This window comes from Euprymna scolopes, chromosome 43 (genome assembly GCF_053919585.1).
Source record: "Euprymna scolopes isolate OS-2025 chromosome 43, ASM5391958v1, whole genome shotgun sequence".
Lineage (NCBI taxonomy): Eukaryota > Metazoa > Mollusca > Cephalopoda > Sepiida > Sepiolidae > Euprymna > Euprymna scolopes.
The window spans coordinates 50,058,287-50,081,942 of NC_136524.1; the positions used below are offsets into that span (position 1 = coordinate 50,058,287).

At 30.1% G+C, this 23,656-nt stretch overlaps 1 protein-coding gene across 5 annotated transcripts in view; it reads left to right on the top strand.

The window, feature by feature from the left end:
* Window positions 1–23,656, top strand: part of LOC145268339 (E3 ubiquitin-protein ligase HERC2-like) — a 500,726-nt gene that overhangs the window by 189,328 nt on the left and 287,742 nt on the right. For all 5 annotated transcript variants that reach the window (XM_080123842.1, XM_080123845.1, XM_080123844.1 and 2 more), the window contains 4 exons: window positions 6,632–6,869; window positions 8,150–8,309; window positions 10,552–10,747; window positions 19,065–19,363. In XM_080123842.1, the coding sequence (XP_079979968.1) occupies window positions 6,632–6,869; window positions 8,150–8,309; window positions 10,552–10,747; window positions 19,065–19,363 (893 nt within the window). The remainder of the gene's footprint in view (window positions 1–6,631; window positions 6,870–8,149; window positions 8,310–10,551; window positions 10,748–19,064; window positions 19,364–23,656) is intronic.

Sequence of the window (23,656 nt, forward strand, 5' to 3'; positions counted from 1 at the left end):
ACATAATAAAGACCAATGTCTAAGATTCTTCACATGTGGAAACTGCAGTGAAAAAAACCCAGACCACGATGAAGAAGACTGTCCAAATAAAACCAAATGCACAAACTGTCAAGAAGAGCACCACTCTCACTCAAAACAGTGCAAAATATATAAGCAAGAGAAGGAAATAATAACAATCAAATATCAAAAAAATATAACCTTCCAAGAAGCCCGCAAAGAAGTCACAAATCGCACCAAAAACTCATATGCCACAATAACCCAACAAGCAAACAAAATGTACAACTACAATGAACTAAACCTTGCTCCAGAAATTGCAAACCTAGCAAAAGAACTAAAGAACATACTTGAAGAATTAAAATCTTTTTTATCAGAACTGAAAATAAATTCTAACAGCCAAATAAAAGTCAGAAACGAACAACCCAGTATAAAAGAAAACGAAACAAAGGAAATCAGAAAAACTTCCATCAATATTGAGGAATCAATCTCTAAAGAAATGAAACCTCCTCAATTATCAAAACGTGAAAGATCCAAGTCACTAACAAGGACAAAAACAGATGTTAAAAATAAACACACAACAACAGAAAAAATGGAAATAGAACAGAACAACAAAAAAACTACCCCCCAAAAACAAAATGACAAACAAAAAACAGAATTAGTATTAATTGAAAATGAAAATAAATTTGAACTAGTTGAAACTGGTAGCCAAAAAAGACAGTCAAGACAAAGTAAATCTAAAAGTCCCAGACCAAAACCCAAAAAAAGCCTCTCACCAGAAACAAGAAACAGACCATCCACTTCCAAAAGAAACACCCAAACTAACATCGAAACTATGGACGTAGACATAAACACCAACAGTCCAAAACCAAAAGAAAATATAAACCATGACTAACAAAATCCTACAGTGGAACATAAGAGGATTAAAAATTAATATCGAAGAAATGCAAATACTTATCAAATCCTTATGTCCTGCAATAATTTGCCTACAGGAAACACACTTAAAAGAAAATGACAAAATTAACATAAAACACTACTCAATATACAACCACATAAACAAATTATCATGCAAAGCCACCGGTGGATCATCAATACTGATAAACGAAAACATTCCACACAGCAAAGTGAACTTAAAAACAAATATGCAAGCTGTTGCAATAACTGCAACACTACACAAAACAGTAACCCTATGCTCACTCTATATACCACCAAATGAAACAATAAACGAAACAGAATTAAACAATATAATCAAACAACTACCTAAACCTTTTCTACTGTTGGGAGACTTCAATAGTCACAATATATGGTGGGGCAGTAAAAAAAACAACAAAAGAGGCCAAACCATAGAAAAAATAATTAACCAAAATGATCTATGCCTACTCAACAACAAAGAGAATACATATATGCACCCACCAACGGGAACCCTATCAGCAATCGATATAACACTATGTGACCCAACTATATACATGGATTATAGCTGGAGAACACATAAGGATACATGCGGAAGTGACCACTTCCCAATCATAATAGAAAACGAGAATCCCAAGCCAGAAGACAAAACACCCCGCTGGAATTTACAAAAGGCAAATTGGGAAAATTTCCAAAATACATGTCAATACAGATTAATACCTGAAGCGAATCCTGACTTAGAACACATCACATATTTCAGCAACACCCTACTCACAATAGCCGAGGAGAACATACCAAAAAGTTCCACTACTACAAAATATAACAAACCCTGGTACAATAAAGAATGCAAAGAAGCTATAAGAGCCAGACGTGCAAACCTAAGGAAATTCAAAAACAGTCCAACGAAAGAAAATTTGGACACCTATAAAAACAGCAAAGCCAAAGCACGGAAAACTATCAAAGAATCAAAACGGAACTCGTGGAAAGACTATGTAACAAAAATTAATCAAAACACAAAACCCAAAAAAGTATGGGAGATGGTCAGAAAAATAGCAGGAAAAAATACAAAGAACCCTATTAAACACCTTATATGCGACAACACAAAGATTACCGACAAACAAAATATCGCAAATAAATTAGCAGAACAATTCTCAATGAACTCATCATCAAAAAACCAAAATAAAAAATTCCAAGCTATAAAGAAAAATGAAGAAAAAATAAAAATAAACTTCAAATCAAAAAATGAAGAAAACTACAATCAATTATTCAACAGTGCAGAACTAGAGGAGGCAATAAACAAATCTCCCGATACAGCAGTCGGCCCCGACGAGATCCATTATCAATTCCTCAAAAAACTACCAAAACCATCACTGGACTACTTATTACAAATTTACAATGAGATATGGATAACTAACAACATTCCAAAAAACTGGAAGCAGGCAACAGTAATCCCAATACCCAAACCAAAAAAAGACCATACAAACCCAACAAACTACCGACCCATTGCACTAACTAGTTGTTTGTGCAAAACTTTTGAGAGAATGATTAACGAAAGGTTAAATTGGTACTTGGAAAGCAAAAATCTAATTACAGAAAGCCAGTCGGGTTTCAGGAAAAATAGAAGCCCCACCGATCACTTAATAAAACTGGAAACACGCATAAGAGAAGCATTTGCAAAAAAAGAACATCTAATAGCAATTTTTTTTGACATGCAAAAGGCGTATGACACCGCTTGGAAATACGGAATCCAAAAAGACCTGTATGAACTAGGACTTAGGGGTAGAATGCCAGAAATTATCAGAAATTTCTTAACAAATAGAAACTTCCAAGTACGGATGGACAACACTTATTCAGTCCAAAAAGATCAAGAAATGGGGGTCCCCCAAGGCAGTATCCTGTCTGTCACCCTCTTCAACATTAAAATAAACAATATCATAAAAAACATAGACCCAGGAATTGAAAACGCCCTATACGTGGACGACCTACTTATATACTACCAATCTAAATATATACAAACAGCCGAACGCAAACTACAACTCTGTCTGAATAAAATAAACAAATGGGCCATAGAAAATGGATTTACATTCTCAGAGGAAAAAACTAAATGCATCCACTTTTGCAAATTACGAAAATTCCACCACGACCCCAACCTGAAACTGGATAACAAGAACATCCCACTCACCGACCAACATAAATATTTAGGTATTATATTCGATAAAAAATTGAACTTTATACCGCATATAAAATATTTAAAAGCAAAATGCCAAAAGACAATGCAATTGATCAAAGTCCTAGCACACACCGATTGGGGTGCAGACAAAGTCACATTATTGAAATTATACCAAACTCTAATCAGATCTAAAATGGACTATGGATGCTTCATCTATGGAGCAGCAAGGAAGTCCTACATAAAAGAACTAAATACAATCCATCATCAAGGATTAAGATTAGCCTTGGGAGCATTTAGAACCTCTCCAGTAGAAAGCCTCTATATAGAGGCCCACGAGCCTCCACTGATTCTAAGACGACAGAAGTTAGCGCTACAATATTACCTAAAGCTGGTATCGTGTCCAACAAATCCTGCATACCAATGTACCCTCCACCCACAATACACACATCTCTTCAACAAGAAAGAAAATATCATCAAGCCCTACAGCCTCCGGATAAAAAACCTTCTCACAGAAGCCCAAATGGACATTACAAAAATACATAAATATAACAAATCAAAAACTCCACCCTGGATGATCAAACAACCACACATAATATTAAAATTAAATAAATATCCCAAAACGAAAACCCACCCATCAACCTTCCATGAAGAACTACTTATCATCCAGAATACATACAAAGAATATACACAAATTTACACTGACGGATCAAAAGATGGAGATAAAGTAGGATGCGCAGCCATCCACAAAAAAATAAAACTAAAGAAAAGGCTCCCAAACGAATCTTCTATTTTCAGCGCAGAAGCAACAGCCATAGATTCGGCACTGAATATAATAACCAATGATGACCATCAAAAATATATCATATTTACTGACTCACTTTCAATACTCATATCTCTAAAAGAAAAAAAAATGACAAACCCACTTATTACAAAATTGCTAAACAAAATAGATGCCATAACCATGAAAAAAAACATTATCTTTTGCTGGATACCAAGCCATATCGGCATATACATGAATGAACAAGCAGATAAGGCAGCAAAGGAAACTCTGCAACAAAACCACATAAGTGGAAAAATCCCCTATACAGACCTAAAGACTAAAATAAACACATTTTTGAAGAGAAAATGGCAAGAAAACTGGAGCTCATGCACCAAAAACAAACTATTCCAAATAACACCAAATATTGGAACGAGAAACACCAAAAAGTTAACAAGAAAGGAAGAGGTAGTAATGACCAGACTGCGAATAGGTCACACTCACATCACCCACTCACATCTACTAAAAGGGGAGGAGACACCAAACTGTATAACGTGTCAAGAACCCTACACAATACACCATATACTGACAAACTGCATTGACCTTGAACAAATCCGAACAAAGTATTACCAAGAAAAAAATCTGAAAACAATATTAAACAAGATTGATCCCCAAAAAATTATCAATTTTCTGAAAGAAACTAAAATATACTCAAAAATATAAGGAAAGACCCCCCCCCCCCAAAAAAAAAAGAAAAACCTTAAGAAGAACAAACCAATATTTAACACAACATAACGAACCTTTCGGCATTAAATGACCCCAAAGTGGTTGATATGCCGTAAAACAGAACAAACAAACAAACATATTTAAATGAATGTTTAGCTTAAGATATTTCTATTTAAATAAATGTTTAGCTTAAGATATTTCATATTTAAATAAATGTTTAGTTTAAGATATTTCTATTCAAATGAATGTTTAGCTTAAGATATTTCTATTTAAATAAATGTTTAGCTTAAGATATTTCTATTCAAATGAATGTTTAGCTTAAGATATTTCTATTTAAATAAATGTTTAGCTTAAGATATTTCATATTTAAATAAATGTTTAGTTTAAGATATTTCATATTTAAATAAATGTTTAGTTTAAGATATTTCATATTTAAATGAATGTTTAGCTTAAGATATTTCTATTTAAATAAATGTTTAGTTTAAGATATTTCATATTTAAATAAATGTTTAGTTTAAGATATTTCATATTTAAATAAATGTTTAGCTTAAGATATTTCTATTTAAATAAATGTTTAGCTTAAGATATTTCTATTTTAACAAGTAAAGCATGCATGGTCTCCGTGAACGAGGCCTAAAAAAAAAAATGCCCCCCCCCCTCCAAAAGTTTCCCCAGGATACATCAAATCCTGGTGAAAATGAACAAATGGTGCAATTTTAGGCCTTAGCATATGTAAAGTTGAGTTTTGCACCATGCAAAAAAAGAAATGGCAAAGTCCATCATTACCCCCCCACACACACATTTAGCCCCAAATGTCCCCAAGGCCTTAACATATTTAAATTTGAGTTCAACACCATGCAAAACTGCTAAATAGACATACACAGAAAATTTTGGACAAATATGGTAAAATAGTCCCAAAAATGGAGTGTTTTTATTAGCTCTAATAGAACCTCTGGGGCACACCCAAGAGTTATCGCAAAGTATAGACAAACAAAATAATATAGAAATCAGTTAGTTACAACTTTTCAGTTTTATAAAAATCCAAGGCATCAATTTTTTTTTTAATAAGCACAAAAGTGTCAATTTTAGCCATTTTAACCTGAAAGGCACCTCTAGTGGGGCAACTGGAGTTTTCCCAGAAAATCCATTGTTACATTTTTACTCATATCATGTTTAATGTTTGTGCAAAATTTCAAAAATTTCCAAGGCATAGTTATTGAGAACAGTGTAGACAAACGAATGGACAAGGGTCCACCCTCCTTTGGTCGAGGGACCAAAAATGTTTAACATAAGAAAATTCATATTTAAAAGATGATTAGCTTAAGGCATTTCTATTTTAAATAAATGTTTAGCTTAAGACATTCTTATAAAAAAGAAATGTTTATCTTAAGATGTATTTAAAATAAATGCATCAACAAACATTTCAACTAGTAATTAAGAGTTATCGATCTTTTAAACTTCACTAAAAATGGATGATAAAATATTTATTGAAAAAACTCTTGGCTATTTTCCTGGGTACTTGTACAGTTTAATCAAGACATTAAAAAATGAAAATATTGAAAAAAAAAAAAAAAGAAGCTTATATTGTATGTATCTGTTATAGAATGATGTTCTCGGAAAAAAAAATTTCACTTAATTTCATCAAGTAGTTTGTTTTTTTTGTTTTTTTTTAGTTGTAAAAAAAAAACAAATTGTTATGATTCTGAGCAAAAGGTAGTCATATTTTGACTTTTAAGAAGAAAAGGTAGTATTAAAGATGGGAAGGAAGTGTTGGCGCTTTAAACTGAGTTATCTCCCCGTGGTGTGTTCAAAAAATTTAAAGATGTCTACCTTCAACACGCTTTTGTAAAAACGTGTTTTTCTGCTGTAAAAAAAAACTATTCTATCAAATTAAATGAAATTTTTTTTTTAAATATTCAATCCAAAACAAATCCGTACAATATAACCTTTTCTCAATATTTTCATTTTTTAATGTCTTGATTATACTGTACAAGTACCTTTTTCTGAAATGAACCCAGTTTATTTACTGCTAAAATTTTTATACTTTTACTTTTAATTACTTTTACTTTGTGTAGGAACCACACCAACAACTGAAGACAATACTCCATTTCAACCAGATAAAGAAAGATTATTTGGTAGACAAGCATCCCAGGCTGATGCCGCAAGACCATTTCTTCAGGCACTTTCTGAGGGTCGGCTTCAAGAGCCTACAGTCAAGGCATTTCTTGCAATCATCGACCAATATTCCAAACAACAACACAATAATGTACGGTTTGATTTCCCTCCAGATCATCCTGTAGAAGAAGTCAGTCGGTAAGTTCGATAACATTTTTTAAGAGGTATCAGTTATAGTCAGCTCACGTACTTCATAACTTCTGGTGTAGCACTACCAGAAGCAGTTACAAGGCAAATCAGTTCCTTCATTTTTTTTCTCTCATGCCTGTATCTCCCCTGTGTATGTATTCTTTTTTTTTTTTTTTCTTATTAGTTTCCCAATTTTTCTTTTTATTTCATAATAATTGAAAAGTTTTTTTTCGATCGGATTTTAATTAAGAATTATTGAAATTAGTTTCTTTTTATTTATTTATTTTTTTTTTTTTTAATTATTGAAAACACTTTTTCAAATCTTTTAAAACTATTTTGGGAATATTATGTATTGGATACTTTTTTTTTTTTTTTTTTTTTTAGGATGTTTGAAATTTTGTTATTTTAATTTCAATAACTTTTATTTTTATACTTTCATAAACATATATAAATTCAAATAAAAAAAACGAACTTTTATTTTTATAATTTTATAAACATATTTCTTATAAAATTGCAAATAAAATCAAAACTTTTACATTTTTTGATTTTGTTATTAAAAGTACACATAAAGACTAATTGTGTTATTTTTATCTTTTTATAATTTTGTGGATTTTTATTGTATATTTTTTCAATAATGTCCTTTTCTTATATTTTATTTCAATAAATCGCTTCACAATAGAAATACTGAAGAACAATAAAAGTGAAAGAAACTGATTTGCTTTGTCACCGTTTCGGGTAGCAGCTATGCAGGAAGTTAGGAAGTATATTAACTGATTATAACCAAGTATTCATTATATATATATATATATATATATATATATAATATATATATATATATATATAATAGTGAATAACAAAAGTCTACATTCCAAAGTTCATGATGTTGACCATCTTACAATTTATTCCTTTATCAGTTGACACTTAAAATTCTTGACAATATCTGTTTTGTAGCACAAAATCAATCACTTAATTATTATATCAATCGGTGAATCTATTTTGTTCTTCACTCATCAGAAGAAATAGCAACAATCAATCCACCAAAAGGAAATAAAATGTGTTTGGATATGATTAAAAAAATTCAAAAATTGAAAGAGAAAAAAAAATTCAAAACATGGGTTCTACTAGTATTAATAAGTTGTCCTGTTATTTCATTTTGAATTTTCATATCTCATATTATTTCAATAAAAGCAAGCACTTAATATTAAAAAAAAAATGTCTCCCATAATAATTTAGATTTTTATTCTCATTTTGTTTATTATATTGATTTTTTTTTTTTTTTTTTTTTACAGTTTATTTTTATCTGTGCTCTTGAAACACCATGACTTGGGGCATGTTGCCCTGAGTCTTATAGACCAGCTTCACGGGGACAATCCAAGTAAAATTGTTATGCCACGTGCTTTGATGGAAATTTTAAAAGTGGTCAGTCAAGCAAGATGGTCACTAATCAAGGTAATTATTCATTTTTATGATCTTTTTGAATAATGAAAGATTGGAAGATTATTGGAGATACAGAAGGCATACAGACAGAGAGAGAGATACTCATGAGGATTCATGAAAAGAATGGATAATCTGAGATGGATATAGTGATTGGAAAAAAGTGTATCACAACACTTAGATCAAGGATAGAGAGTGGTAAAACTTCAACTCATTTCAATAAACATTGGTATTTCTTTACTGAGAACCTGAAACAAGTTGCTGTGGTATGTTAGGAATGGTACTAATAAAAATAATTTGTGGTACCAATTAGATATCAAAACAGTGAATTGATGGAGACCAATAGACCAACAAGCCAAATGAGCTGGAACAAAGGAAGCAGAGACTAGATCAGATTATTCAGAAGAACACATGTCATAATATTCATAGAAAAAAATTGAGACTAGCATTCCACAAATTTCAGTTTCTTTGAAGCATTTTCAGCAGATATAATACAGACCCCCCCCCCAAAAAAAGCTAAATAGAGGCCATCTAGAACATATGCTGTAGAACGAAGAAAAAAAGGTCAAAGACCCTAGTGTTTTGATGTCATGTGTTGAATATAATAAACTAGTTATGAACAAAGTTTCATTTCATTCATTCGGACAAAACACTAAGAAACGGGGCCTAATTACAGTTGGCCGTTTTTTTAGAGGATCACCCTGTATGCGCATATATTTTAGATTTATATTGAATTTGATTCATAGTAATTAGGAACCAGTTAAGAAAGATTACCTGAATTTCAATTTCTTCTTATGGCCCCTTAAGCTTTAAGCCTTAAATTTTAAACATCTTATAGATTAAAAATCATTGTTTTGTATGTTTTTCTATTATTTTCGTGTAGTATATTAAATAGTTTGTTCCACTGTGTGATTTAATGGCTTCACAAATACAGAATTTAATGGCTTCACAAATACAGAATTTAATGGCTTCACAAATACAGCTATTGAACCACACAAAACCGGCTTTCTCTTCCTCTTTTTCTCTTCTTTTTATTTTTGTCTCCTTCCTGTTTTTTTTCTCTTTATTTTCTTTTTTCTTTCTCTTTATTTTCTTTTTTCCTTTTCTCTTGTTTTCTCCTTTTTTCCCCGTTTTTTCTCTCTCTTTCCTCTTTCATTCTCAGCTTTGTTTGTTTCCCTCATGCTTCAATATGATTTGCAATAATCAAATGGAAAATTCATCATGATTTCAGATTTTTTTTTTTTGCCAGTTGCAATATGATATATTTATTATTTTTAAAACTGTAATCTACGTACATGCACGTTTTCAAGGTAACTACCTCTCATCAGCGTAGCTTGCCTGTTTCTAGGAATCGAACTCCGGACTATGTGTATCACAGTTTGCCGCATTTAACTGTTATGCCATGAACTCATAGATGATTTTTACTGTTTATTTTAATCGTTTATAAATTTAGATTTCTTGTTGATTTTTTTTAATGATAGATACAATTCCTAGAAACAGTCAAGCTACGCTGACGAGAGGTAGTTACCTTGGAACATGCATGTACATAGATTACTGTTTTAAAAATGATAAAAAATAAAAATATTATATACATCCAAATAAATTATGGCTGACTTTCTAAGTAAATAAAAATGAACTTTGAGGCGAAGCCGCTATTTAACCGTATTTATTGTTAAAAAAAATCATCAAGAAATATATATATATATATATATATATATATATACTGTGTAAGCAAAATCAAGACTTCAAAAAAGGTGTTGATAGCAACAAAAAGTGTATTTTATTTTATGTTACAATTGTTTCCATGCCCGGTCGACAATTTCAAACATATCGTTTGAAAATTTTAAAAAACTAGCATTTCTTCAGATTTTATGAATAAAAACACTCTTGACAATAGAACATTGTTAAAAGAAAAAGAAAGAAAAATTCCCTTAACGGAAAAAGAAACATCTGAGAAACATTTACCCTTGAGGTAACCTCCGTGGAAACCCCATTTAAATATTAATATATCACCTAATTTTCGTAAGAACAAAGTCATAAGAAGTTTCCACAAAATAAACCCTTAGCCATTTAAAAAAAATTTTTTTTTTTTTTTTTTTCTTTATATGAAAATTTACTGGATTACACGACCTCAGTATATTACATACAAGTATATATATATGTATATATATATATATATATATATATATATATATATATATATAATGCACCTATGCATATTTATAACTTAGTGATTTTGAAAACAATGTATTTTCAGGCTCATCAAGACCAAGGACAATCATACAAAGAAGTATGTGCCCCAGTTATAGAAAGATGCCATTTTCTTTTCAATGAACTTAGACCTGCAATTGGAAATGAAGTCAATGCACTTTCTCGTACAAAAATATTAAAAAGCCTGCCAAGGTGGAAAGAAGTGACGCTCAAAATGATGGAGTCAAAGAAAAAATCAAAAAGTAAGAGATTTTGCTTGTCCTCATCAGTGTTTGGATGATTAATCGGAATTGGGCATCAAAAAAATCAGAACTTTTCAGGGTATCAGAATCAGAAAAGTTTGTGACTATTTTCTGATGCTAGAAACGATTCTTTTGCTATGTGTTAACATTTTTGTTTGTTTAAAACTGAATTTCCCATTGCTTGTGCTAATTATAAAATGGTAAATATTTGTTGATTTTGTGTCTATTTTCCGATACCAAAAAATGATTCTTTTAGATGTGTTTTTTGTTTTAAACTTAATTTCCTCATGCTAATGATAAAATGGTAAATATTTATTGATTTTTAGCAATAAAACTAAAATAGATCACACCATAAATGCATTATTTACATTTGTTATAATATATACCCATATTAGATGGATTTTGTTTTTTGTAATCAGAAAATTTTAAAAAATTAAAAAAAAAAAATAGCTAAATATTTAGTTTAAACAGGATTTGGAATCAGTAATTGCATCGCAATCGGTAATTGCATTGGATTATATATATATATAGACTGATGTTGAAACGAGTAATTGGAATCAGAAGTCTGAAAAATCTGAACATTTTGCAGCATCAAAATCAGAAAATTTTGTGTCTATTTTCCGATACCAAAAAATGATTCTCTTATATGTGTTTTTTGTTTGTTTTAAACTTAATTTCCTCATGCTAATGATAAAATGGTAAAGATTTATTGATTTTTAGCAATAAAACTAAAAAAGATCACATCATAAATGCATTATTTACACTTGTTATAATATATACCCATATTAGATGGATTTTTTTTTTGTTTGTTTAAAATTGAATTTCCCATTGCTAATTATAAAATGGTAAATATTTATTGATTTTAACCTAACAATAAAAATAAAATATGTAGATTAATATATAAATGCATATAGAGTGTTTGTTACCCGGATATAAAAGACTTGAATGTAAGAAAAAGGATATAAGATATAAATATCTATAATATATATATATATATATATATATATATATATATATATAAATTAGAGCCTGTGTTCATGTACAGTGTAACCCGGATATAAGAGAGCTGTAGGGATTGTTGAGAAAATGTCTATTAGATGTAGGTTACACTGTATACTCATATAACATGGATTTTTGTGGTAATCTGAAAATTTTTCAAAATTAAAAAAGAAAGCAAATAGCTTTAAAATGATTTGGAATCAGTAATTGCATCGGAATCAGGAATTTACATCAGAATCGGTAATTGTATTGGAATCAGAAAAAAAAAAAAATTGTAATCCTACCATCACTAATCATAATTGAGAATATTTCAAATTGAAATCACATTTTTTTCATTTTCTTATTTTTAATGAATTTTCTTGGAGACGAGGAATCATTATTATTTAATGTGTTTCTTTGGACTCTTATTAGCATTTTTAGCATTCACAATTTCATTTTTACCACTTTTTTTTGGCCGATGTAACCTGCAGCATTTTTCAAGTGTGCTTGTACATTTCAGTAAGCCAAGAACTTCATTCATAAATGCACAATACTCTTGGAGAAGTCTACAGGAGAAAATAAAAAATATCAATGCTATTAACAACACCTGATAAAAGAAATACGTTCATGTATTTTAAAACAAAAAGTAATTGTGATTAGCATATGTTTATTCTGTTTAGTAACAAGAATGATATTACTAACTTAAGCTTGACAGACCATCAAGAATGTTATTTGAAAGTTAAGCCTTACAGATTGACAAGAATGCTGTTTTAAAAATGAAACCTGCATGATTGGCAAAAATATTATTTCAAACTTAAGTGTGACAAACTGGCAAGAATACTATTTCAAACTTGTTCCTGACATACCAAGAAGAGGCTATTTCAAACTTTTACATTACAAACCAACGATGAACGTATTGAAAACTGTATTTCTCTGCATATATAGCCTGGGTGCCCGGGTGTTTGGAGATGTGTTGAGCAAAAAAAAAGTGGTTGTAGGAAGGCAGGTTCGAACCCGTACCGCGTAGGAGGAAAGAAACATGAAAAAAAAGTGACATCTTTGCTGTTGCATCCATCGCCAAACCGGAAGTGGTGAAGATTTTAATTAAGGCTAGTCGATCGAAAAGAGGGGATGACTTTCGAAAATGTCATTAAAAAAAAAGGCGACCCCCACCCCCCGCCTCCCTATAGAAAAGTGCCCAGTTGAGAGTGAAGGAATTAATGTTTTTAGCCAATTTTTCGATATTTGATGCCTGAAGGATCGAGCTTCAAAACAATACCAATGTCGTGGAAATCCGTCGCCTCTGTCGAAATTTTTAGGCAGATATACATACAAACATGCATACATACATACCTTTAAACAGACAGGTGGGATTTATATTATAGATGTTACTATGAAGACAGTTTTCATCTATCCTACAAATTTGGAATTTTAATTTCTCACCATCAGAGTCAGGACAACAGTTCCTAAGGTTTTTTTGTTAAAAATGTATGTTATTCATTAAGGAATTTATTGGATTATTATTTTTTTTTAAATCAATATGTTTAAATAAAAAGATTCTTATTGGATTCGAAAAATTGAATCTTGTCCAGAATTCACCCTAAATTAAAAAAGAAAAATAAAGGAAAATTTGTATGATGTATGTATCCAGTGACTAATGGTGTACATCCTTTCTAATAGTTCCAAATAATCTTCATGGCGCTACCAAATTAAGCTGTCTGAAGGTATTGGCTTCCTGAGATGAAATGCATCTAACATTGATGCTTTTTGTTTTTCTACTTCCTTTTGCAAAACTTATGTTCTGCAAAACCAAAACCAAAAACAACCCACCTGATCCCCCTTTTTCGTGTCTCTTTCTATCCCCCCTCCCCACTTCCTGACTGGTTTCCTAACTTAAAATGTAGCAAACATTAATACTGTAACCTTTTTCCTCTCCCATTGCAAAACTCCTTCATGTTCTGCAGGGCAGGGAACAAATAACGATAAAATACACTATAAAACAACCAAACCAAACACTACAATCCCAACCCTGGAATGATTAATTGCCATAACCCAGGATTCTGCTGTATTTTAGAAATCAAAAGATTATTCATTCAAAATAAAATTTATACATTATTATTATAAGGAGCAAAGCAATTCACACAATTACATTGCACGTTTGGCAATAAGTTATTGACTTGCTATTGCACAACTCATTTATGTTAGTTCATACATAGTCAAAAACGATTGAATTTTAGCAAATTTTGCAGCAATTTTTAAGAGGGTTCTAACAATTCTTGTAAAAGAAGTTGATTAATTTTATTCTTTCTTCAGAGCAATTTTGCAGTAAGCATTACTATTATATATTATCTAATTTCATACATTATTTGATGTACTATTTATCAGACAGTAAGACCTAATGAGTCACTGGTGCTACCAGATCAGGCTGTCTAAAGATATTGAAATGCACTTAACATTGATGCTTTTTGTTTTTGTACTTCCTTTTGCAAAACTAATTATGTCCTGCAACCCCTACCCCCCTTTTCCCCTCTTTTCTTTCTTCCCATTTCCCCTTTCTCCACTTCCTTACTGGTTTCTTAACTTAACATGTATCAAACATTAATGCTGTAACCCTTTTCCCTTTCTAATTGCAAAACTCCTACATGTTCCATAGTGCAGGGAACAAAAACGATAAAATCCACTATAAAAAAAAACAAAAACAAACTAGCAATTGAATATACAAAGGGCTTGAAGAATAAAAACTGTCTACAAAATAACTGGATGCAACATGAATATTATTTCCAAAATAACTGGATTCGGTATTAAATAAATCGTAAAACAAAACAACCAAACCAAATAATCTTCATGTAACATGGCCGTTACATTTTAATATTTGACTAAGTTCAAACCACGCCCCCCCCCCCCCCCCCCGTTTAGCCCCCAAAAGTCCTCAGGGGATGTCAAATCCTGGTGAAAATGAACAAACGGTGCAGTTTTAGGCCTTAACATATGTAAATTTGAGTTCTGCACCCTGCAAAAAAAGAAATGACCAAGTCCAGCTGCTGTACTTGCAACTTGTGCCACGGTAAATTTGTTAAAAGTTCAGAGAACTAACAAGTCCTGCACCGATACATGCTTAAAAGTCCTGTCATGCTGCCACTGTGACGTCACCTCGTACAACAACTTCACCAGTCACACAGCACAGTTGATAGTATCACATATAATTTTTCTATATCCCATTTCCTATCACAGTCACGCTCCCGAACTGTCTCCACATCAACAAGATCAGCAAGCCTCACTTCTAGATCTATTTCTGACCACAGTTCTCGAGGATTGCCCACTCGGTAATGTTATGTGATACTGATAGATGGTATCCTGAACTCTCGATCCAAAGTTTAAGAGCCATTACTCAAAACAACAAGGTACTTCAAGAAAACTGACTGGGAAGCAATCAGGGATCACATCAAAGATGCTCCATAGAGTAGTGTCTTTTCTCTTGCAGAACAGTGTGCAAATGAGGTTACTGAGTGGTTTGAAGCAGCAATTGAACAGCTTGGTCACTTGCATAGTGAGATGTTACTGTTGTAATATGTGTCTATGACTATGTTACATGATGAAACTAAAATATCATATTCCAAAAATCAAGCAGTTTTATTTTTAAATTTTATAAGTATCCGAGGAGTGATTATCTCGTCTGTCATCTATATAATTATAAAACTCAAATGACCTGGTAACGAGTGATGTAACCCACTTTCCGGTTTACGACATCCGGTTGCGCATGCACGCATAAACATTAACCCATAACAACATAAACAAATAAACACAAATCGCTTCTTTTGCAGATTTTGACCTGCGCACTGAAATATTAACGTTATTATTTCGAAATTATTATTTAACATGGGAAGAGTGGAGGTGTTTTGCAATTATTCTTTATTACAACTATACTGTCGCTATTTTCTTACAACTAAACAACTTTAACCCGTTGACAAACATAAGCACAATTGTAGTAAAGCCAAGACTTCTACTACTACTCTCTATCCGTCCCTTTTCCTTTTTTATTTTTTGTTTACATTTCTAGATACAAAATAGTTGTGAGAACGGTGAATTTGTTGACACATTTGCTAATCTGTTTCAATATTAGTTTTATTTTATTTATTTAGGTTTTATTTTTTGCTTCAGGTTTTATTAATTATTTTTTTTTTTAGATTTTAAGTTTCTATAACTTGGTTGAAGGATTCCAATATGGGTTTTTCATTCTTATATTTCTCATCGGTAGGTTCATGTGCGTTTTTGCTGCTAAATGACTTTCTCGGTGTTCAATTCGTAGGAAAATCATGTTTAATTTTCGATTTTTGAGTGATTATTCGGAAAAATAGGTAACTTTACACGAATAATGAGGATTTTTTTTTTTTATATTTGAGTGATCCGTCTGTGATTTTTCATTTTAATATATTTTCATAGAAATGTTTCTGTTATGTCAAAAAAAAACTATTTTCTTTACATCATAAGTGTCACGCTCATACATGAATTCCATAGCTAATACCAATGGGTCATGGGTAGTCTAGTTTAAAAATAAATCTAAATAAGCAAAGGGAGATAACTCGCCAATAATTCATATTTAAATTTATGGGTCCTTCTTCATTAGTATAGCGAAATTTGAAAAACTGAAATATTGAATTCTAGGTGAAACTGATGGTATCTACTGAATTGTCATGTCACATTAATGAACATATCCAAAAATTATGAAAAATCATATGGTATAAAATTATTAATAAAATTGTTTTCAAAGACAATTAGTAAAAAGTCCAAAAGCAAAAAAAGAAACCAGAGAGTTCTAATCGTAACAAAAGGGAGGTAAATATTTTCTGAAAACTTAAAATTTTTGGCTAATTTAACAAAATATAAATTTTCGCTAATTCTCTTCAAAAACTGTTTTTATTAATTATTAATTTTCTACCTTGTTTTTTGTAATTTTTGGATATTTTCATTACTGCAACATGACAATTTAGTAGAGACCATTGGTTTTATTTGAAATTTAATTGTTCACATCTGCTCTAATAATGAAGAAGAACCTATGTATTTTGTGATACCTACAAATTCTCAATCAGTTAAAAATGGTTTTGTTTATAAAAATAAAATTAATTGATCAATTTATGATTTTTGGAATATATTTTTCATTTCATCGCGAGTATTTAAATTATGCAGATTTTTTTGTTTTTTAATATAGGGAGAATTCTGGACAAAAAAAATCAATTTGGTTGTTTTTATTTGTTCATTTGTGAAAATTTAATTTTTTAGTGCTGTTTTTAAAATGCTTTTCTTAATTTTTACATTTTGAAAACTTTTCTTCCAATCATTTTTTTTTTTTTTTTTTTTTTTTTCACTTTAATATTTCAATTTTTTACAGTATTAATAGCCTACTTTAAAGGATAAATGTAAAAAGTAGTTAAAAAACGCAATAATTTGAATAGCTAATATTTATCGAAAAACTATCAGTTTTTAATTATTTTAGGAAAATATTAAATTTTTGTACCCAAAATAGTGGCAGATAATTTAGGAAAAAAGAGCACCAGAAAAAGGGGTATTTTTTCTTCATAGGAAAACGGGGGTAATTATGGAATAAATATTGATTGAAAATAGATTTTGTAGAGACTCCAATATTTAAAAAAATATTTTTAAATACTGTTGTTTAAAAGTAGATAAAATCAACTTTTCTAAGTGTTTTAATCACAGATAGCCATCTAAAAAGTAGATTTAAATAAAACTTTATAACTTTTTATGTATTAAGTGTTCTTCTAAGAAACGTTTTTGTATTTTTTCAATTATTAGATTAAAAAAAATTAAATATTTTGTGTGTGCGTGGTGGGTACTTCGTTTTTAAAACTATATCTCCTTCCAGAGCAGTCATAAAATCTATTTTCAATTAATATTTATTTCATAATTGAATAGTTTTCCTACCTAGTAAATTTTTTTTATTTTTTTTTATCCCCCCGGGCACCAGTGATAGAATGTGACTTTAATGTGTCCTCAAAATTTTGCCATTGGTTTAGCTAAAACAAAAGTGTTCCCTAGTTTCAGAGAAAATTAATCATTTATTTTTCTTTTATTATATTTACGTATAAAATAAAATCTTTACTTAAAAATATAATTAAAAAAAAAAAAAAAAAAGCTTAAAAGCGAGATATTAGTTAAATTAAAAACGGTATCATTCACAAACATCTTAATATTATGAATAATTTAAATTGACACAAAAATATGTTACAGTGACCTATTAAAAAAAAAAAAAAAAAAAGAAGAAAATATATCATGTATTCTTTTATTTTAATTTTTAAAACTTAACCTTAATTTAATCACTTGATTATTGAAATTAAGTGTGAATATTAAGAAAATTAATTTGGCATTCCAAAAAATATTACTGATAATAGATTATTTTACCCTTTAAAGTAGTGTTCTATTTAAAGTGTTAGATATTTTAAAAAATGTAATTTTTGTAATATTCACACATAATTTCAATAATCAAACAATTAAATTAAGATTAAGTTTAAAGAATTAAAATAAAAGAATATGTGGAATTTAGGAAGATTCGTCCATGGAAAACTGGTCCATTATTGAATAAATGTCAATTAAAAACACATTTTATGACCGTTACGGAGATATTTTTTTTAAAATAGAATACACACCTCATAATATCTTTAAAATATTTATACTTGTTTGTAAAAAAATAAAATTGATTTTTCTAAGTGTTTGTTTTCTACCTAGCTTTGTGAGTTTTTAGTGAGTCAACTTTTTTTAAAGCGTTTATTCGGTTAAAAAAAAAAAACTAGTGTTGAGTATTACTTTAGAACAAAAAATATCTGACATGAGAGGATCATATCTTCAGAGTCTCAGTAATCTCTCAAAAAATAGAAAATTAAAGAAAATACTGAAGTAGATATAGTTTTAAAAAGAGCACCCTCCCCCTCCAAAAGAAAATAAATTTTAATACTTTTTAAATATAATTTAGTGGCAGGGGAGAGCTTTTTAAAAACACTATTGTTTTTAAATAGAATTTTAAAGTTCAATTCAAGTTTTATGGTATCTTTTTGTTTATTAAAATGTTTGGTGAAAGCACTAAATAGTTACAAAACTCTCCTCATGTTGAGAATGAATTTTTAAATATAATTTTAGCATGTTACCTTGTAAGCATTAGTACCAAAAATTGAAATATTGCTGCTCATGAAAACTTTAGACATGTTTTTTATGCCAATATTGTGACTAGTTTGTATTTTTTTTTTGTTTTGTTAAATATGGACAAATTTGTCTACTGCTACTAATAGTTCTTTTTGTGTGTGTGTGTTTTTTTTTTTTTTCCAAATATCAGGACATGCCGACAAAGAAGACAAAGATATTGACAGATTCCAACATCCACCAAGTGGAGTGTCTTTGAGTGATATCGATCAAGACCGGACGGATGAAGATCAAGATGATGAAAATGATGTCAAAGTGTTTGGAAAAGATCATTCCAAAGTCGGAGAACTAGCAGAAACCCTGTTTTCTACAGTGGAAAACGAAATAGAAAGAGTCCGCCAACAAACTGGATTACACAGATTTGACCTGCATCGACAACAACAACCCTATTCTGTGTACAGTACAAAGCAAAAACAAACCTCAGAAAAGAAAGTAAGTGTCACTGTTTAAATTTATAACCATTGAAGTATCTCTTGATTGTAGAAGTATCAGAATTCTTAAATGCCCTTTTTGCAGGCTTAGTTCATAATTCAACCTAACTTTAAAAAAAAAAAAGAATATAAAGAAAAATCTGTGTGATATATGTACCCATCGTGGAACAAAAATATCATATTCCAAAAAAATATATATTTTAAAAATTGATCAAGCATTTTTTTTATAACTAAAAATCAAATTTTATGACTAAATGACAACCATGTATCTTGATTTGTCATATTTTATAAAGAGAGATGATTCAATTCGAACTACTGAGATTTTACAATTGGTCTTGTAATGGCTAAAATATATTATTAATCACTAAAAATCATGAAATAATGACTTTCTATTAAAAAAAAATATACTTGATAATTTCATGATTTTTGGAATATGACATTTTTGTTCCGTGATGGGTACATATATCATAAGGATTTTTCGGGTGATTCTTTTTTGGGACGCCAGGACGCTAGCTCGCCAAAAAATACGCCACAGGCCAAATTTCATTCCGTCATAAAAACAACTTTCTACAGAAAAACTTATTTTTACACTTTTATCTCGTGAATAAACATGAAATTATATATTAAAAACCACGTTTATTATTTTTAATATCCAACAATGGAGTTGAAGTCAATGATTTCGATTTTAAAACAAAACTAATTTTTTTTTGTAAATCTCTGTTTGACGTAATAATGAATTATTTTTTTTAAAGAATAAAATTGAATAATGTTTATTTTTAAAAGAATGTTTAGACATTTACCTAGCGAATAAGCATAAAAATATATAGGAAAAACCGCGTTTATTATTTTAAAAAAATCCAAATTATACATCGGGTATGAAGTTTACTTCCTTTTTTTTTTTCTTAAACGAAAGTGAATTTGTTTGATAAAGTTGTATTTGGCGTACTCATGTATAATTTGGATTTTTAAAAATCTAACAACTAACTAAATGTCTGAATATTCTTGTAAAAACAAACTTTATTCAATTTTATTCTTTAGAAAAATAATTCAGGAGTACACCAAACACAATTTTATCAAACAAAGTCACTTTCGTTTAAGAAAAAAAAAAGGAAGCCAACTTCATACCCGATGTATAATTTGGATTTTTTTTTTTAAATAATAAACACGAGTTTTCCTATATATTTTTATGTTTATTTGCTAGGTAAATGTCTGAACATTCTTGTAAAAATAAACTTTATTCAATTTTATTCTTTAAAAAAAAAATAATTCATGAGTATGCCAAACAGATTTATAAAAAAAATTAGTTTTGTTTTAAAATCGAAATCATTGACTTCAACTCCATTGTTGGATATTAAAAATAATAAACGTGGTTTTTAATATATAATTTCATGTTTATTTGCGAGATAAAAGTGTAAAAATAAGTTTTCTTTTCTGTAGAAAGTTGTTTTTATGACGGAATGATATTTGGCCCGTGGCGCACTTTTTGGTGAGCTGGCGTCACAAAAAAAAATGACCAGGATTTTTCTACCTAATTTTTTAAAATTAGGTTGAATTCTAAATAAGAATTCTTAGTTCTGATGAGCTTGAAGGAAGATTATATCTAGCGAGTATAGATAACTGTATATGCTGATCATGACGTGTCTGTAATCGTCTCATTTCTCATTCTCATTTAAAAAAAATTTTGAACTTCCAGAATTATTGTGTATTGTGAATGATATTTTCACATGTATATCGTATGATTTGAAGCTGATCAAACAGATGTTTATAGATCATCAAAGAGTAGAGAAATATTACTCAACAACCTACAAAACTTAGTGATACCCTTTTCTCTTCCCTACCTCTTTTCCACCGAAGAGACATTGCAAGTCTGTCTCTGCTCTAGCATTATTTTCATGGCAACAAGTGCTCATCTGAACTCCGGTCTATAGCCCCCCCCCCCACCACCACCACCAAACTTTCACAAAATAAACCCTCGACTAGCTACAGCCCCTATCAACAATTTCCTCCACTCTCTATCTGTGCCTAAATCTAAATACAGATTCCATGAACAAAGCTTCTTTGCTAGAACTATCTGCCTGTGGAACACTGTTCTACTGACCTGCTTCCTGGCCGACTACAACTTCAAGTCCAATGTAAATGGGTTCTTGTTGAACCGTCCCTTTAAACTATCAAATTCTACCCAATTTACACTATTAACGATTACTACACTACCTTATATTCATTAACCTTCTCCTCAAGTGACCTTCAGGCCTTGATAACTGGTGACTACCTTGTAAAAAAAAAACATTGCTCATCAATTACCATTAGTCTCTTCCTCTTAGACAGCATTCAAAAAGAAGCCTCTAATCTAATAGGTCCATCACTGTCTACCAAACTCCAGCCTCTGTTGCATCACTGCAATGTTGTGTCCTGTATTTTTACTTTTCTAAAGACATTGTTTTACATGGGCGCACAAATAAGAAAGCGTATCATTCACTTGACTAATTAGTTAACTGCCTTATTATAGACTAGCCAGTCGTAAAATACACTTAAATCTATTTTAATTCATGCAGATTTTGTATTTATTATTGCAAAGTCAATTCTCTATTGGACAAATTTGATGGACAAATTTAATGGACAAATTTGTCCATTAAATTTAATGGACAAATTTAATGGACAAATTTGTCTTTAGTTGACCTTTGACAACTAAATATTTTCGTTTACTAGCCAAATAGAAAAGTTACTAGCCAAACCCATATGATTTTTAGAATATGACATCTTCGTTCTGTGACAAGTATGTACATCAACATTTTTCTGTTTTTTTTTTTTTATTTTAAATAAATGTTATTCTAAATATACAACAAATTTTATGTTGATACTTGAAAGTATAAATATCCTAATTTCTTCAGATTTTTTTAAACAGCCTCCGTTAAAAAAAAAAGTGTACCGTTCTATTAAACATTTATTGTTTAAATAATGTAATTTCGTTGAAATATATTTTTCACTCAGCTTTGAAAGATTGTCAGTGAAAGAAATACAATCGCTAAAAGATAAGCATTTCATTATTTCTAGTTGCCATTTTAAAAAAATTACTCGCAAATGCGACTGTTTCACTCGCAATGTAGAGCTCTGTTGAATATTATATTGTATCTAATATATAGTACTAATTTGAAACAATTTTTTAAAGATTTCAGCTAGAATCAAAAGTAAAACATTTAGTACTCCCGACATGTTCCTTACTGTTTCAGCTATCAACAGATAAGAAAGATTTAAAATTAGAACACTTAAAGTTATGAATGAATTTGCGTATGCGCAAAACTAATAGAAATATGTTGACAAGTTGAAATTAATATTTTGCATTTCAACTTACTGACATATTTCTGTAAACAGTGTTCATCCATCCAAACAAAGATTTTACTCGTTATAAACTATCCCTGGTATAAGATTACTATTTCCTGTTAATTTCAGTGTTATGTGACTAGTAATTTGAGTTTATCAGTTAAATATTTTCACACACACGCATTACATACATCTGTTTTATTTATATGGATAAATGAATGGAAACAGTAAACAGAGCTCTTGTGAGCAGGGTGGGCATTTCGCTCTTGGCGATTATCAAAGTTTTCCTTTCAATTATTACAACATTATTGACGATCTAACTTGCACAACATCCTGACGTTTCTTTCTTTCACTCTACTTTTAACTTCTTTAATCTCACATGACCTTAACCAACAAATCTCTTTCTGTTCATTTTCTATTTTTCATTTATTTCCTAAAAATTGTGACGCTTTAATCTGTACTTAGTTCGACCATTGTCAAGTTTTGACAATGTACACCTGAAGAAGGTCGAAGGTTACATCGACCAAAACATTGTGAAGCTAATACTCAATCCAAATAATAAGAAAGATGAGGTGATATAATTGAATAATTAGTTCAAATTGAATTATTACTTGCATTGGTATATTAAATGTTGCATACCAGTCGGGTTAGATCAAGTTAAGCAACATTGAGCCTGGTTAGTACGTGGTGCTTATTTAGGAATGCTAAGTGCTATATGCAAGAGGATGTTGACATCTGCCAGCAAAAACTGCAAAAAACCTAACACTAGCATTTCCTCTGACAAAGATATACGAGCGACTGAAGACCATTTATGAATTTATATTCCTACAAAACTTTCTACTTCAGAAGAAGCAGGTTCAACCTGCATAGAGTAAGTGCAATTTTGGTATGGGGGAATATTCTAGCACAAGAAGTAATCCTTGAAAATATTACATCTAAATAAATAGTTGTCAGCAACATTCAAATAATAATAAGT